This window comes from Carassius auratus, unplaced genomic scaffold, assembly GCF_003368295.1.
Source record: "Carassius auratus strain Wakin unplaced genomic scaffold, ASM336829v1 scaf_tig00011586, whole genome shotgun sequence".
NCBI classification, from domain to species: Eukaryota; Metazoa; Chordata; class Actinopteri; order Cypriniformes; family Cyprinidae; genus Carassius; species Carassius auratus.
This window is the reverse complement of record NW_020524219.1, coordinates 275715-294810: the sequence shown is the minus strand read 5'-3', so window position 1 is coordinate 294810 and position 19096 is coordinate 275715. Positions and strand designations below refer to the sequence as shown.

At 35.7% G+C, this 19096-nt stretch overlaps 1 protein-coding gene across 2 annotated transcripts in view; it reads right to left on the bottom strand.

Annotated features, from left to right (window-relative positions):
* Positions 1 to 19096, bottom strand: part of LOC113073193 (opioid-binding protein/cell adhesion molecule-like) — a 147558-nt gene that overhangs the window by 79697 nt on the left and 48765 nt on the right. The window contains exon 2 of one of the 2 annotated variants that reach the window (XM_026246071.1): positions 9956 to 10031. In XM_026246071.1, the coding sequence (XP_026101856.1) occupies positions 9956 to 10031 (76 nt within the window). Of the gene's footprint in view, positions 1 to 9955; positions 10695 to 19096 lie in introns of those variants that run through there. The other variant, XM_026246070.1, reaches the window with a different exon arrangement.

The window sequence follows — 19096 nt, the reverse complement described above, 5'->3', positions numbered from 1 at the left end:
AACACACAAGACACGGACGATGTGTGTGTGTGTGTATGTGTGTATGAAATGATCGGGTATGCTTATGGACTGAAGGGGTAATGTGGTGTGGAGAAATGTCCGTGATCCATCGGACCAGCGTGTGCACCCGCGTTGCCTATGGAGAAACAACAGGTGAGGACGGGAATGAAGAGTGAATGGGGTATGTATGCAAATATGTTTATATGTGCGTGCCAGTGCTGCTCCCTCAGCGGTGACAATAAGACAGATTTGTCACACCCAATAACCCAAACGACGTAACAGGCAATGCCCCTGACACCCCCGAAGAAAAAAAAACACCAACTTATATGTTTATGTTAGGCTACTCAGTCAGGCGCTCGCTCACTCAGTACGCGCTGAAGGCTCGGTACGGAGCCCCGCACGTCACCTGTAGGAGAGAAAAAACATCAATCCGTGGCGACGGTTTTGCAATCCGTCCCCTCAGTTTATAAACCGTGCTCATGAATTAATAAACTGTTCACTCGGTTTAACAAATCGTACCCAGGATTAACAAACCGTGCCCACGAATTCCCAGTCCGTGCGTTTAGATTGTGTAAACCGTACCCTCGGTTTTTGAATCCGTACCCACGAATTCATAATCCGTGCGCACGCTTTCGCAATCCGTTTCCCTCGGATTTGAAAACTGACACGCATTTTACACTTAACAGTGAAACATGCATCTAACTCCGGCAGGTGGGGTGAGGTGGGTGGAGCTTAGTATAATAAAATCACAAAAATAAGTCTTCATGTTAAGAAAGAATTGTACACAAGCATTTCCAAAACTGTCCAAAGGTTATTTAAAAATAAAGCAATTCACAAATTATTTTATGACAAATATTTTTACTGTCTTGTACTCATTTATTTAGCCTACAAATTAAAATTATAAAAAATAACTTTATTTTTATTTGTATCATTATTATATATTATTAAACAGGTTATGCATAAGAATCTTTTATCCAAAATAACTTACAAAAGAGGAAAAAATTACTCCAGAGTCAGTCACAATGCCAGGTTTATTGCACAATAATAATCAAGTGCTATTATAGATTATCAGCAATTGAACAAGATTTTAATGCGCATCTTTCTTATTAAATCTTTGTATTCCACCTCGTACTACACTTGATAGAGAATCACTTAAGACACTTTGCTGTAAACCTATTCCACATAATAATATTCAATAAAACTGTATGTTAACACGTAGGAGTTTGCTGCATGAATCCGTGAGTACGGTTTACAAATCCGAGGGAACGGATTGCGAAAGCGTGCGCACGGATTATGAATTCGTGGGTACGGATTCAAAAACCGAGGGTACGGTTTACAAAATCTAAGTGCACGGATTGGAAATTCGTGGGCACGGTTTGTTAATCCGTGGGCACGGTTTGTTAAATCGAGTGAACAGTTTATGAATTCGTGAGTACGGTTTATAAACTGAGGGGACGGATTGCAAAACCGTCGCCACGGATTGCTTTTTTTTCTCCTACAGGTGACGTCCCGGGCTCCGTATACGGACATCACCGCAGCGAATGGTGCATTTACGTTATAGCCGCGGATATGAGACCTTACTCTGTAGTGGAAAACGCAGGTTTTAAGAACATGCTTAATGTAATTGAGCCCCATTACAATATTCCTTCACGAGCCCATTTCAGACAGACCGTAATTCCTGCTTTGTTCCAAAAAACATAAGCCCAAATAGAGAACCAATTGAGTAAAAACACACTAAATATAAAGAGTTATAGAGTTCCATATAAAAAGAGTTACATCTTTGTATTTGTTCATAACCACTACAACAATATTACATTTAATTTTTAAAAAAATTTTTATAAGGAGCTATTTTTGTTTTATACAGTATGCTGCTAAGAAAACACCATAGAAGATGGGTAAAGAATAGCTCCATCATTGTTCAATGTAAAAAAAACACATACTTTGTTAGTTTTAATAAATAAAACATTTTTTAAAAAATCAAGGAAATTTATCTGCCAATTTTTTCTTTTTGCTGTATCTAAAACGTACCGAACCGTACCGAACCGAACCGTGACATCAGTGTATTGAACCGAACCGAACCGTGAATTTTGTGAACCGTTACACCCCTAATATATATATATATATATATATATATATATATATATATATATATATATATATATATATATATATATATATATATATATATATTTCAAGATTTTATCTAAAGGTAGGGGAAAGACAGATCTATCAATACAGATATTTACTGTCCCTAAAACCCTAGAGAATTAACCTTCTATATATATAAATTAAAATTAAATTAAATTTATGCATTTAGCAGACGCTTTTATCCAAAGCGACTTACAGTACATTCAGGCTATCAATTTTTACATATCATTATATATATATATATATATATATATATATATATATATATATATATATATATATATATATATATATATATATATATATAAAACATATCTGAATAGGTAAGATCCTCATGTCCAAACGAACTTTTTGAAAATGCAGAATTCCTATTAAGACCATGATACGGTAGTATCATTATTTGTGTATTCATTTATTCATGAATTCATGAAATTAATTTTTGCTGTAAAACCAAGCAGTGATGTTAACAATCTTAATATATATATATATAGATATCATCATTAGAAATCATTAGAAGCATCACATTAAACTTGAACCCATAAGACAGTGACCGGTGAAGCATTGCAAAGAGAGTATGGCCTGCCCTTGCTCCTGTGCTAATTTTATAAGATGAGCACCCCAAGGCAGAAAAATGAGAGCTGTGCACTCCACAAAGAATAACATCAATTGACCCATGACAATAGAGTCCTTTTCAGAACACTCGCTAAAATACATAATTTAACAGCAGAGTGCATCATCACTTATTGATTGTCTCTATATTATCTCTATATACTGTATGAATACATGTTTAATGATACCGAATTCTGACTGCTGCTAAATAAAATAATAAAATAAAATTAAACAATAGTATAAATTATAAGTATTCTACATGGGGTGTGAACAGTGTGCAGTATGTCTGACATGCAGCTTGATCTTTGAATGAATCTAATGAGCAAGAAATCATTTTGAAATGTGTTTTTATGACAAATATTCATAGTATATGAAAAGGACACACACCTACATATTAGTTTTACTGCTTATGGTTGTGACTCGGGAATGGTTTTGATTAAAATAATCCTTTCTCTGCATATCTGTCTCATCCAGAGATTCATGACTGGAAAACCATGAATATATATCATGCCTCAAATCTCCAAGTGGGTGGACTTGGAATAGAATAGGGCAGAATATAAGGAATACATGCTTATTTCACACTGCCTAATGCAATGCATGATTAAACTGTGTCTGTGGGGCTGGACGCAGAACTACGATTCCCATCATGCACTGCAGCAGGAATAAATCATTCAGAAATATTGCTTTACTGTTATTTATTTTTACTGTTTATTGCAATATTTGCACTGCTTAGACATATGTAATGTTGTGTTAACTGAATCTCTGTCTTTAAATACATGATTGTTGAGTCTCACAGCCATAGTGATGCGTGCACTGAATGTTAATTTAGTTCTTTTTTTGTTTGTTTATTTATTTATTAATTTTTTTGTCAAAAAATGTTCTTCAAAAAAAAAAAATGTTTTTATTTCGCTGAAGAAAGAAAGTCATGTTGGTTACAAAGACAGTGTTGGCAGAGTTTTTATTCTAGGGTGAACTTGTCCTTGAAATACCCAGCAAACAGAATAAAATACTTGAGTTCAAGTGCCATAATAAAGAGTATCTGTTCCCTAAATTACTGACTCAGACAAAAATGACACGCAAGTACAATCAAAAAGCAACATGAAACCACATCCTTCCCATTATGATATTTGTTTCTTGCATAATGTAATTATTAAACAACACTTATATATCAACGTTTTCCTTTTTGAAACAATAATACATTTTAAAAGCATATGTATAACGTATGGAAACTATTCTATACTATATGCATACATATCTATATTTGCCTTTTATACAACCTCCTCCCCAATTCATTCATTAGGCAGACTGGTAATGATTTGTTGAGTTATAAGACTGGAGCCATTCCATAATATTAACAACAGCCAAAATACAGTTTGAGACAATACAAGCTAATTGTGTGAAAAAAGTGCCATGTTTCTGCTAGAAAAACTATGCTGAAATCCAGCACTGTAATGTTGATAAGGGAGATCACCATTGTGAGAAGCTTTCAAACCATCTGTCACTCTGACAGTCGGGTCAGGGGCGTCCACTTAAGACTTCATCATCCTGCCTGCTTCAGAGAAGGACCCTCAGTTCAATTAACAGCATGTTGTATTGCTTTGTTTTCTGCTGTTTGAGTGCCATCAGTGGTGCTAGTCTAAATGGATCAGCACTGAATATTTTACTGCTTTACTGCTTAGGGACATTGTTTAAGCATAAAAGGGTAATAAATAATCAATTTTCTTACTTTCGTGTCTATTAAATATTTTTTTGGTTCTGTTGGCGACATTCCTTGTGTGCTGAGTACTTGTTACTCTGTGTGATTTAATCAAACCAGCAGTTTAATAAACCAAATAAGAAAGGACAAACAATTAAGTTTCCATGTTACCCTGGCACCGCAGGTTAAGATCAATGAGTTTACTAATAAGTGATATTGAATTCCTGAATTAGGACGCTCTGACTGACAGCTCTTTTTTTCTTTTCTTTTAATAAAGTACCAACAAATAACTCCTACACTGGCATTAACATTATCCCGGGCGTCCATAAAAGTGTTTCCTGGGGAATTAACATAATTGGTTGTTTATAAAATAAAAACTAGAAATACCATTAAATTGCTGGGATGTGACACTGGAGAGATCAGAGTAAACAATCTGTTTTTATTGCACATATTCCACTCTGTGACAACACATGGATATTATACACCACATGAAATTAAATGATAAAGTAGGCTATCCATCTTTTTGCTTAAGAGAGAGTGAGAGAGAGAGAGAGAGATTAAACAGGGCCAAATAGTCTCTAATTAAACTCCAAATAGTTTTCTAGTCTCTACTACATTGTTGGCACTTTTCACTTCTTAGTTTTTGTTCCATGTTTTATGCCACCAGATGATAAATAATCTTGTGTGTTTTTTTTATTTTTATTTTTTTATTAATTACTCAGTATTCATCAGTTGCATAGAGCCAACTACAACAACAACAACACAAAATTGAAGTGTTGCTGGCAATTATGCACTTAAACCTCAGTCGCTATTTAAATAATTTGTAGACTTCAAGACGTTGTCAATCAACCTACGGTTGCTTATGTATTTTTAAAACACTATCAAAATGCAACAGCTTACAGCTTCACACTACATCGATAAGACCGACGTTGATTTTTTCATTGCTTCAAGGCCTAAATCATAAAGTGACAACCTCTCACATGCAGTTAAAGCGAACAGACTCTGCCATAATGTTGTGCGTTTTTTCATAAAAAAAAACACAAGAGGAAAAATGCTGCCTTAGAAATGTCTTGTTTTTTTTCAGGCTGAAACCATGGCTTCTGGCTTGGCTAAAGTCTGCCACCCTTCATTTGCTTTGGCTGAGCTGAAATGACTTTTCTTTGGGGGATAGATAAATCACCACACATCTCCAGGTGTGCACAGGCACACAGCAGCAGTCGCCATTTGGATCGGCACTACAGAGAATTTGGGGCATGCAGACTATACTCTGCCATCAGTGTGACTGTGTTTGTGACAGCTTGTCTCAACAGTTCTCCATTATGCAAAAGCTGCGATCATGATCAAAAGTAAAATACATGGCGATCAATACAAAAATAAAAAAAAAGACTAAAGATATGCTTAATGTTCTTTTCCACCTGATTTAACCTGACTTCTAAATTGTGGCACCAACACAACCATGAACTTACAAGATATGTTACTATGGAAATGAATGCATTTCCATTTGCTTAATGTTCTTACAGTCAAGGAGATGGGTTGCTTTAAGCTAAATGCAATTGTGAATCAAGCTGATTGTCTGCAGGATTCTATAGAATCAAGAGTGTGAGACATAAAACTAATTGTGCCACATACCCGAGAAAATCAAAGTTTATTTGAAGGGCTAAATTAAGAGAGATGGAGGGGGGAAAGCAGATCTATGAGCTGACAGATGGTATGACACATTTAATTCTCAAGTGGAAGGACTTCATGTGGAAAAAAGGAGAAGAAATGAGGTCCGGAGATTCTCTGGTGTCTGCGAGACATGAGTGTAACACAGTTCACAGATCAGAAAGTCAAACGTCAACACTTCCGGCATCTATTTCATTCTTTCTATTAATGGTGATTTTTTTTGTATTATTATTATTATTTGTGCAATTTGGATCCTGCATGCATCCTTCGTGCATTCACTGTGGCAATTATATGATTTTATATTAAAGCACATAAAATCAAATTCAAATGAGACGGAAAAGTTTGAAGTTTTCAGACAATGCCAACAGAATTAATATCTCTTTAAGCCAGCAATAAATTATTGTAACTTCTGACAAATATTTGGCTCATTTATTATAAACAATTGACAGTTATTCAGATGTTGATGTCGGAAGGAGCAACAATATCCATTTATTAAGTACTTTATTGCATACTAGCAGTTGTTAAATTTTAGTCTTTGTTTCCTCTGAAAATAAATTTTATTTTCATTATCAACACGTTTATTTAGAGAAACCATAAGCATTTTTACAGCTCAGCCCAACCCCAAACATTTCTGCCAACAAGACAAAGCCTAAAAGACCAGAAATTATGCGCATGTGAAAGAGACACACTTATTTAATAAATAAGATTTTTTGCATTAAAAATAATCTATCCATTTCTTTCCCCCACATTCTTTAATTAAATTATATATTACATTTTTTATTATCAAATGGATAGCACCATTCTTGGCTTGACATAAAGCAAATAAGGCACTCAAGGCTGTGCTATATTGTTTATACTGTATAGTAATGGACTTTAGTATATAAGAATGAATTTGAATGAAGAAGCCAGTGTCTTATTTGTAAAGACTTGTTTCGTAACTGGATGAATCAGCGTTTGTGAATGAATCTACTATAATCACTATATGACTATATATTGAAGGCACACAGGGACACTGTCTTGAGGGCCTTATTTGCTTTATAAACACACACATACACACACACACACACAAACACACATCAGGAACCCACCCCACACATCTAGCCTGAGAATATATTCAACAGATATATTAAAAATAAATATATAAATTCAAACTAGTTGCAACACTGTAAGAGAGCAAATATATATATCAGCTTTAACTCTTTCCCCGCCAAACACTGAATTTATGGATTTCCGCATTCCCGTATGCATGCATATGCACATGTATAACAATACGATCATCGATTATAAATAGCAAATTAGTGAAAACCGCCTGTTAGAAAAGTACCCTCTTTTCCAGATTTTTCTCATATACGTGTGTGTGTGCGTGTGTGAGAGAGAGACCTAATCCTAGGGCTGCACAATTGATCAAATTTCTAATCACGTTTACAATTATGGATGCCACAAACACGTAATCGTTCAAAGTGGCAATTAATCATTCAAAGTCCACTTATGTTATTCTGCACGCTTACGATATGTTTTTTTTTTCTTTCTACGTGTTATCTTAAGGGTTTTTCTATTGTTTTAGTTTTAGTATAACATTGTAATACATTCATATTTTTACTTTTTTATAATTTAAAGAAGAAACCAATCTGATATTTCACATTTGAGGCTTAATACTATAGAAAAGCACAAAGTTTTCAGAGTCTTTATAGCTTGAAAAAAATATGGCATGCAGTTGCATCAAACAATGGTAAATTGGGATAGTCAAAATTAACAATAGCAATTACAATTTCAAGGGAATAATCGACAATTATGATTTTTGTCATAATCGTGCAGCCCTACCTTTCCCCTCTCTTACTCTTGCCCTCTCTTTCTCTCCCCTGGTGTTTTTCCCTTCTCCCATCTGTGCTCTCTCTCTCTCTCTCTGTCTCTCTCTCCATTCTTAATTCCTAAATCTCTCTAAATAACTCTCTCTCTCTTATAGATGTATAGATGCACGCGCATATACTTTTTAGGGTTCTAATGGTGAAAGATGGTGGGGGCTTTTCCAGACCCAGGTTACTGGGTTTAGTCTGTCCTTTGATGTGAGGTATAGTGGCCCTCTGCCAGAAGTATTACTCATTTGTCCAGTATTTCTTGTTTATATATTTATTTTATATAACATATTTCTGGCTTATATCCAACACATATGTAATCTATATTCTATTGGTTGAAGTGATTAAACACTCCTATACTCTCCATTTAAATAGCCTGTATAAGATAATAAAGATTTGAAGTGAAGGTAAAATTATATCTGTGTCTGTTGTGCCTTTTCTTCCCATGGCCATGAACACTTTTGGGGGCCTGAGAAAACTTTGGTGGTAACGATAAAGAATGGCATAATTTCCTTTTTTAATCCTTAACACTGCCTAATGTTACAGAGTGAAATGGTGAGCCAGGAACTGGCAAAAGACTGTGCAAGCTTTGGGGGTGTTGATGGAAGAGATCTGCATCTTTGCTTTGATCATCCTACTGAATATGATCCAGATATAGTATTTGATAAAAACATGATTTTCTCTGCTTTTTGCTTAAAATGCTGCTTAAAAAAAGGTGTTCAGGTGTTGATAAAATTATTGAAGCTAGAATAAAAACTAATTTTTTTTTTTTTTTGTTTAAAAAGTAGAGGCTCTGTTCTTTATTTTGATGTATTGCATGTTCATATATTCATAAAACAATATATTCCAATATACAATATACAATATAAGGCCATGTTATTTCAGTGAAAATCATAAAAAATGCTGGCGGTTGCATGACAATTTTTTTTCAAAAACGCTGGAGGGGAAACAGAATAGAATAAAGTTCTATCTATCTGTTTTTCTATGTCTGTCTGTCTATCCATCTATCTGTCTGTCCATTCATGCATCCATCCACAAACATGGATATATGCACATTTTTTTAGGAACGCACACACACACACACATGAGCATTCTGCAAAAGCATTCTGCGCATGAATGTCTCTATATTCAAAAGAGGGTTTTTCATTCATTAAATTCCGATATAAGGGTCGAAGGACTGTTGCCGTCCTCAGCAGTTTTGTTTTGCAGCTTTGTTCCAGACAAAAATAACATTCTTCTAGACAGAGATTCTGGTGCCAAGCGTCAAAGGACACAAGCAAAGGCCACTGTCTCATGCTACACAAAACGTCCTCCGCTGCATCTGGTATAACAGAGACATACTTTACTCTCAGTCCCCCTACAGGAAAAACGACTGCCTTGTTGCCCACAGTTATATAACTTCACGGAATAACCATTAGAGGGAAAGTAAGGAAACAATGATGTTATTGCAAGTGCGTGTGGGCATCAATAAATGAGCGTGCGTGTGCGTGTGTGTGTGTTTGTGTGTGACTGAGACAGAGGGGAAGGGGAATGGGAAATCAGACATGAGCGAGATGGGAGAGGGAGAATGACTGAAAGAGAGGGAATAGAGAACTGAGTCGAACTTAAATTTGATTTGTTGATGAACTACTTATTTAAATAGGCCACCAAAGCTGATTACATAGACCAGACTGCATGCTGATTGCATTACCAGACGATTGCATCTCACCACGGATGCCCAAAACAACTCCAGCAGAAAAATGAGATGTGGCTAATAATAATATTTAGAGCTCAATAAAAATTAAATAAAAACACTTAAAACTAACACGAGTTTATTTTAAACTAAAATGATTCAATAAGAAATGACACCTGCTAACCACATTATTGATTAAATAAACATTCGAATGTTTGCAGGACGGTCCCAAAAAGCTTTTAAAATGAAAAAAGCGCGTACCATAAAACGTATACAGTTACCATAATGAAATTAATATAACCAATGACTTACTTCAAGACAGCACTGTCTCCTTGTCTGACAGTGATGTTGTCCTTTAAATAAGATTCTCCGCTTCTCGCTGGCACTCCTGCGGGCACAAGGAACAGCAGTCTTAGAGCCACAACAATCAGGCATTTCCACTGCAGCTCAACATAACCAGTTATGCCCATTTTTCCCGTCAGAAAACTCAGAAACTTCCGTCCGCGACGAAGAACCGTTTAACTGAAGTAGCGTAAATGTGATTCCCTCTCGGAACGCAGCGTTCACTTCGTATTCCGTCCTCTAAATATCTCCAAAAGTATCAGTTTTACTCTGTGTTACTGACAGGAAATCCCTTAAAAATGCTCGTAAATATTCCTTGAAAGTTTTCAGCAAGTCGGGTGAGGTGTTTTTTCAAGCGTTCTCGGACACACTGAGGTGCTGTACCGAGTCTTCAGAGGCAGCACATATGTTGCTCGTGCTCTCAGAGAGATGCGCGCGCTCTTAAAGATGCTTCAGCCTCGTTCTGAGCCTCGTCGTTTTCAAATTCACTTTAATTGGACCCGCACAAACTGATCACAACTGAGAGAGGATGTTCAGTACGTGAACAGCTCCGGAGGTGCTGAAACGGGTTGCCTGTTTGAGAAAAGATGCAGAAATACTCCAGGAGACAGAGAGAACGCGCTCGGCGCGCGGTCGGCGGTGCTCTTGTTCTCGGATAAGTGAGGAAACTGACTGCCCATCATGTGTCTCCCTAACTAGAGCTGAACTCAGGGTGAACGCATGCGGAGAAGACAGATAGATACTGCACGCACTGAGGTCAACACAGACAATGGGGGAAATATTTACTCCAAACACGTAAAAAAAATATGTTTATTTATTTTGGACAACTGGGCTATTATTCATCTGTCTTTCTTTCAGTCTGTCTGTCTATTTACTTTGAAACATAAAATTTTTAAGGTTATAATGATCACACAAGTAGAACTAAACATTCTAGTGTGCTTTTTCAAATCAAATCTTTATACCTTTACCTATTACCTATCTGGTCTGTCTACCACTAGTTAGAAAGTGTCCCTTCAAAACCCCTCTAAAACCAGCAAACAGACTACGTACTTTTGCAAACCAGCTAAATCCAGCAAACTATCTTAAGATGTTTTTTTTTTTTTTTTCAGGCCGATTAGTATTACATACTAAACAATATGTAATTATAAATTTTCAGCAACATTTAATCATTAGAATCATAATTTTTATCTTCACATAAAATAGAATCCATGATTAGGAGATTACAGTGAACAGAATCCAAATATTATATGTGGTGATACCAGATTATCATTCTCATATTCATATGCCAAAGCCTTCAGCTAATCCTTATCTAATCACTTGTAACTATGTTTACATTGATGGGAGATTCATTCCAGCAAAATAAATGCAGAAGATTTAGGTTTAAATGTCTTTGTTTTTTTACTTGACCGTTTTACCAGAGATCGTTAAATTAAAATGATGATGAACATGCCAAGTGGAAGAATGGCATAAGATAAGATTTAATTAAAAATTATATATCTTCGTCTGATGCTACCTGGTACTTGTGAAGCTAATCTGCTTCAACTGTTTTTTAATTAAAACCTGGCTGACCTAAGCAAATTGTAGATCAGTTTAGCTAATTACTAGTGTGAATCCACGCTTCAGTGAAATGTGTTGAAAACGATACTCTTGATTTGATAACAATTCTGGGAGAAGGGAAAACAACATAAAGCTACTGATCCTTAATACCCGATTCGACTGATTTAGCAAAAATGTGGAAAATCCAACCATTCTACCATTCCTACCACCACCGTGGACACAATGAGCCAATTATCCTTTGTTTATTTTATTTTTTATTTTTTATGTTTTGTTTTTCTGGAGGAAGCTCAATTGTGTTCAATTCCAGAGCTCTGGGTGGGTGGTTGAAAGAAGGTTTCATTACACTGTTTTTGTTGTGAATCAGTCACAATGAGTTCACATCTTTGTTATGAATGTATATATAGTAAGCATTTCAGTTCAGGTCAATTGATGGTCTTACACCATAATGTGCATATTCAGTGTTAAAACGGGTCAGCAAGTAAATGGATGCTCAAATGTGGATCATCAAGATTCACAAATTAAATTTATGCTATGCTCTGCTCTAAGCAAAACGTCTTCCATAAACCTGCACAGTGAGAATTTCTACATGGAGCAGTTCATATTGCTCAGTGAACACCACTAATATAAACAGACATAAAGATCACCATGAAGGAATGCAAACTGAAAGAAGCCACATAAAGAAAGAATACATGTGGATCTACTGTCGTCTTGCAGAGACAGATATGGCACGAAGCGGGTCACGCTGGCTGTTTGTGATATCACAACACTCACTTTTGATTAACTCATGTCTGCCTTGTGCTGCAGTTATGGTAGTTGCACAGGGTGCAATTATGTAGAATTACCAATCTATCTGTGTTTATCCACCTATCCATATGCCAATCCAAATTAATGCCCATGTTGTTTTCTTCTGTGCCAAAATGGCCAACACAATTTGCAGTGTAACCAACTGCCACATTAATTTAGAATACATGAGAAGTGGTGTGTGTTTAGGTCATTTCACATTTTCCCTTAAAATCCAATCCAATCTAATCAGAGTTGGAACTATGCATTTTATAATATAGGGTGCAATGGTGCCCACCCAATTTGGTTGGCTGGTTTCAGTAGTTACAACATTGCAAATTTTTATTTGAAACAAAAATGTGTATGAAAATCTAACAAAAAAAGACAAGGTATACAAGACTGTGTATTTAATAGCTTTAGAAGTACAATCCCATGAAGCAATGGAAATGATATAATCAAATAAAATAACAGGAGGAAATATAAAACTAGTAATTTAAAGTTTTTGATTGTATCTACAGATGAGAGTGAGCGGAGCTAAAGAGCTATTTTGGGGCATTTTGTTCATTGGGACTCCCTGATTAGTGGAAATTGCAATACAGCATCATGGGTACTGTAGTTTTTCCCAATCTGCTTTTAAACACATTTAAATATTTTTAAGTTGAATTAATGTGAATATATGGATTCAACAAAAGCATATAACACCAATTATTAACCTCACAGGTTTGTCTTAAAAGGTGTATCAGTTATTGTTAAAAAACAGTTTCCTCATGGAGAAAATCAATGGAGTTTTTACCTCCAGAACCCTACCATTGTGCTCTGCTAGAATATATTACACTTTATCTGCCAGAATATTTCTGTGAGTTTGCGTTCAATCCTCCCTTCTGTGTTCTCTCTCTCTCTCTACTTTCTTTAGTCTCTCCTTTCTCTGTATCTCACTGTATGCATGCATGCATATGTATATCTCTTCTTGTGTTCAAATGGTAAGATGACGTTGGGGGCCTCCTCAGATCCAGGTTACCGGTCAATTCAGACTGTCCTTTCGCAGGGTAAAGGTATCATTCTGCCAGATGCACTCCTAATATGTCCAGAACTTCCTGGCCATAATCCCATTAGATGTAATGCATATCCTGTTGGATCTAGAAGCAGCAGGAGGATAAACACTTTGTTTGCCAAATGTATTCCATATACATATTTGTTTTCCCCCTTACATTCCCATATTATGTAGTGTATGATTCTTATTGGATAATCCACTCCACCACCTTTACAATGAATCTATATAATAATATGTAAAAAATAAACTTTGAAGAAGTTTGTGTACCGAGACTCCATATCCATGACTCTTCCCAAGAATCCATGCATTCATTAGTTTTTAGGAACTGAGAATACTTTGGGGGTGACGAGAAATAACGGGGTTAGTTAATTAGTTAAGATTAATTTATTTTAATTAATTTTATTTATTTATTTATTTGACTCTGTCCCGTGTTTCGTATGTGTTTTTGTTCCTTGTGTCGATGGATTTCATTCCAGGTGTTCCCCGTTTGTTTTGATTGTATCCCAGGTGTGTCTCATCTTCCCATTATCCTGCTGTGTTTAAATAGTGTTCCCAGTTTGAGTTCTGTTGTCTGATATTGTCAATGTTTTTACGTGAATTTCCCTTGTTATAATTAAACTTTGGATTAATGTACTCCTCGTATCCCTCCGTTTCTTGCATTGCACTCCCACTCTGTAGTGCACTCGTGACGATTTACTTGTATCTAGACATTTTTTATTTATGTTTATATTTAAACCAATAAATATAGTATCAGGTCACTAAATTGTGACTCATAAGTTGCTGTTAAATCATAGTAGTATTAACCCAGCTATGTTAAAATGTAACTATTTCAAACTGTATTAGTCTGGTATGACACCTCAAATCTAAATGCACTCTGGTATATCATATCTTGATCATTATCTCTTTTATCTCATTATCTCATATCAAATGGCAAGATACTTATATATGTGCACTGCAAATGTCTACGTTTAACCTCAAGGTCAAAAGCAATTTGGGCCAGAAAACTAGGATATTAGCATACCATTTCAAAATCTAAATCTCTGACAACTGTCGACTTTTCTATCCTACCAGAGTCAGTAACTGTGTTAGTGGAGGCTGCCACTGTCATCAAGGTAAACACTTTTCGCTTTAGCTTTTCAATCAAAAATGTTACTACGGTTGAACCATTCCTGGTAGATTACATTAATACAGCTGCGTTGGAATGAGAGCTAAAATCACTTCAGTTTGAGGGAAGCTATGTTGAAAATGTCAATTATCATTCCACATGGTTATGCAAATTGTGTTGAGGGAGACGACGAGTTAATACAGCTGGTATAGCTGGAAATGTTTGACGCTCAATCTCCGGATGGCATTCAGAGTCACTCAAATCTATTCATGCACGCTCACTTTCATACTGTCACCTGATGTTCAATGTCCCTGTCTGCAGTGTCTAGTGTTAAACTATCAATTTGTCATATGCAGACTTGATGAAACGTGGCGTCCATGTGCATGGTTGTATGAGTATTGCTGACATAATGTATATGTTTTATAATTACTGGTGCCTTAACTTAAAGCGGCTGCTATAAAGCAATCTAGAAAGAGCAGTTTCTTGCCCTATTAGTAAACTTTGTGTGTTTGTAACTATATTTAAAGTTGAAAAGCACTACGAATTAGTTAAAATTGCTTTCAATCTGTGAGCTGATGGTGGGACTTTTAAGCACGGGACACACTAAGCCGAAGGTCATCTTTACGCCAGTGAGTCATGGACTCATTCATTCAACTAATTCAAAACACTGATTCAAAGATACAAGAAACAAAACAAGTGAAAATTCTTTATGAGTGAGTCAATAAATCAATGTTCACTTCAGTGAAGTGATTCATTCAAACACTGTCAGTGAGTCCCTGAAACACTCAACCAATTCATAGACGCACAGATGATAGACAGACACTATACTTATTAACTATGTTGCTATTGGTGCATGCTATTGGTTGCTATTGCTACTTAATAAAAATTATTATAATGTCTTTATTACGTATTTGTTGAGTAGCAATAAAAGCAACACTAACAAAGGTCAGCTCGAACTGGCAAAGATTGAACCTGTAATAATACAAAGCATACAAAATGCATTTCTTCCATGTTCAGTTTTCAAAAAAAAAAAAAAAACACAAATCCGTTCAAAAGTATCTGGCTGAAGAATAATTCCCCAGTTGACCTTTCAGGACCAAAACTGAAGCAAAGCTCACAAAATCTATTCATTAGTGTCAATGTCTGAGACATGACTGATTCTGAACTCCTTGATCCCAGAGTGCACCATTCATGCTTGTCATACTCCGCAAGTCTGTCTGTCACCATTCACACATGGATTTAAAGGGGGCTTTTTTACTAAAAAATTAATATTCTGACATTTTTTCTTACTTTCATATCATTCATTCTGTAGAAAACAAAAGGAGATGCTAAGGAAAATGTTTATGCTGCTCTTTTCCTTAGAATGAACGTAAATGGTGATCAGGGACTGTCAAGCTTCAAAAAGTACCATAAACATGTCAAAGCAACAATAATATAGTTTCCCTCAAATAAAGCTATGACTTGTAACATAGTGTGTGAATCATATTTTATGATGTTTTTATTGGACTTTTTGTTATGGAAGAAGCTTAAAGCCCCTGATCTTCATTCATATCCACTGTAAATGAAAAAGTGGCTTTGACATTCTGCATTTGCTTTTGTGTTCCATGGACAGTCAAACGGGTTTGAAACAACATGAGGAAATTATGAAATAATCCTATAAGCAAAACACTGAACCATATTCTACTGAATATTCATCATGGTGTGGAGAAAAACTTCTAAACAGACGTCTTTAGACAGCAGTGACAAGTACATTAACTTGAAGGAACTGCATTTACAGTGAACTGGTTTTCTAATCCAGACTGTGCTTCATTATGGAAGCTCTTGAGATGACCCCTCTATAGGCCCCCTGCACTAAAAAACCCTATAAAACTTTATTAATTTGACCTCAAATCCCCAACTCAAGGTTATGTTTAAAGAATGCACACCACCATTATCTTCAGTCTGGAAAATCTGTTTGAACAGAATGGAGCGTCTCTCCCAGAGGAGACTTGCTAACCTTGCAGTGAACTGAGGAGGTCTCCTCTCCTGTGATAACTTCTGCTAAACTAACAACGAATGTAGCGTCCTTGGGAATACATTTCTCTTTGTTTTAGTGAAAGACAAGGGAAAGATGCTATTTTACAACTTGTTAAAGGTTGTTTCTTCTCATTTCAAATTGCAAGGCAGTATGAAAACATCAAATCAAAGACTTTACGAAGAGGTTTGATGTATGTTAATAGTTAAACTCGATCTAGAATGTTTAATTCCTTTGAATACATTTCATGCCTAAGCTGCGGTTTCCTCAAGGCAAGAAACGGATCGAACAGATGTTCTGCCATCGTGTCTTTTAGTTCTTAAACATCAAAATGAATGAGAAATGAACACATTATGGTGATTCTTGTTCATTTAGTCTAACTGCTACTGTAACTTCTGCATTAAATGAACAAGATTTTTTTCTTCTCATTTTGAGCAATACTTTTGACACACACAAAGCAGCATGTGCAGCAAAACAATAGCATCTTGTTTGAAGTTCCTCCTTTTAAGACTCGTAATTGTTAGTTGAAATACACAACGAAGACCTCTAATATTTCTGGTAACCTGCTGCTTTGAATATCAATGTGAATAGACAAAAGACAATATTTTATTTGTTGGCACACCTGTCTCCATCACCATGCATGGCTTTGTTACAAAAATCATGGAAATTGAGCTTTGTATAATAAAATTAAAAATATGGTTTACTAAACCTTAAAGGAATAGTTCGCCCCAACCAATAAAAAATTCACTGGATCCTAGTCAGTGAATGGGTGCCGTCAGAATAAGTGTCCAAACACCTTATAAAAACATCACAATAAGTAATCCACGAGTCCAGTCTATCAGTTAACATCTTGTGAAGCAAATAGCTGTTTGTTTGTTAGAAGCAAATGCATCATTAAGGCATTTTAATGTCAAACTGTCACTTCTGTCCAAAATATCAGTCCATTATCCATAATAACTCTTCCACTCTCATCAGAATCCATGGACATATTATTTTAGAACTGTTTAGCACTGTTTTGTACTGTTTTCACTTGTAAATTGAGCTTGAACTGTGCAGATTTCTTTCCTGATTCAGACGAGACGACTCACTGGAGAAAGGAATATTATGGATAGGCAAAAATCCAAGCATTTTTTATAAACCCAGATTTTCACTTCACAAGATGTATACTGATTGACTAGAGTTGTGTAAAATTCTTGTAGATTATATTTTTTTTTTATGTTTGGACATATTTTTTTCTGATGGCACCCATTCACTGCAGATGATCCTTTGGTGAGCAAATGATTTAATGTTACATTTCTTCTAATCTGTTCTGCCAAAGAAACTAAATTATGTACATCTTGGAGTACATTTTCAATAAATTGTATTTATTGGGGCGAACTATTCCTCTAAATAAGATTGTATCTTACTTTTTTTCTTTTTCTTTTTTTACGGTATATAAATGTGTTAGGGTGGCCCAAAGTTTTAATGGGATTTAAAGGGATATCCTTTCCTGCAGTGCTACTGTGCAATAAAAAAACTCCTCTGAGCGGTTTCACAAAATGTTAGTAAATTACAGGGCAATTTAAAATGACCCGGTACCACCATTGCATCCATCCAGCCAGCAGACACATGCATTTCTATTGTTCAAAAATAGCAGCCTCCACTATCACTCACGCTGCGTGCTGTAGTCGGTTAGGAATTAATTTGAGTCCTGACCCTGAAGCAACTGGACTGGATATGATGACAAATCTCATACAGGGAGCGGCTCATGGCCTGCACATTTTTTATCTGTCACACAGTTGTGTCGGCATAGCAGGCATCTTTTCACAAGCACGGTCGGGGTATGTAACCGTTTTAACTTCGTTTACTAATCAGCAAGCATTGAGGAAACAGTTGCAAAGGTTTACAATGTGTTCATCGAGGAAAAATTGAAACTAAACCAACTGTAAAGCCATGTCAACAGATTGATGAAGGTTTGCAACCATGAAGCACTATGTTGGTTTTATTATAAAACCTAGAAACAGGTTTTAAGATTGCAAGAAACTAGAACTAAATGCAGCCTTTAGGGCACAGTTAATAGATGCAGTGCAGAATGGGCATTTGGCAATGCGGCAAAAGAGCTATTGTTAGTAAAACTACGAGGAAAATTGTTAACTTAAGAATAATTTTCAGAAAATAAATAATAAGAAAACATAAGTAATGCAAATTTTAATTTTAATTGAAAAGCAAAACAAAACTATTGAAAACAAAAAAAAAAGAAAAATATTTTGAAAAATATATAATTGTTTTAATAATATTTCAGCACTTCAGGGATAATTTGACCTGTGTGTCTGGGTGTGTGTGAGAACGCAGCCCACCTGCAGATGGCGATATGGTGTGTGATGCCAGTAAGATTATTGAGACTGATAGCAAAGAATGATCACAAATAAAATTTCACAAATAAGAGCCACCTTGAAGTTTGCACAATCAGTGCGGATCTTTCTGTCATCTGTCCATGAAAATCATGTGACATAAACATCTGGCTAACACAATGTCATTGTGAGTCCTATGCAAACACAGACTTTCTCAAAGGCTTAGATTAGATATAAATATAAGTGCTGGTACTGTTCTGTTGATTTCACAAAT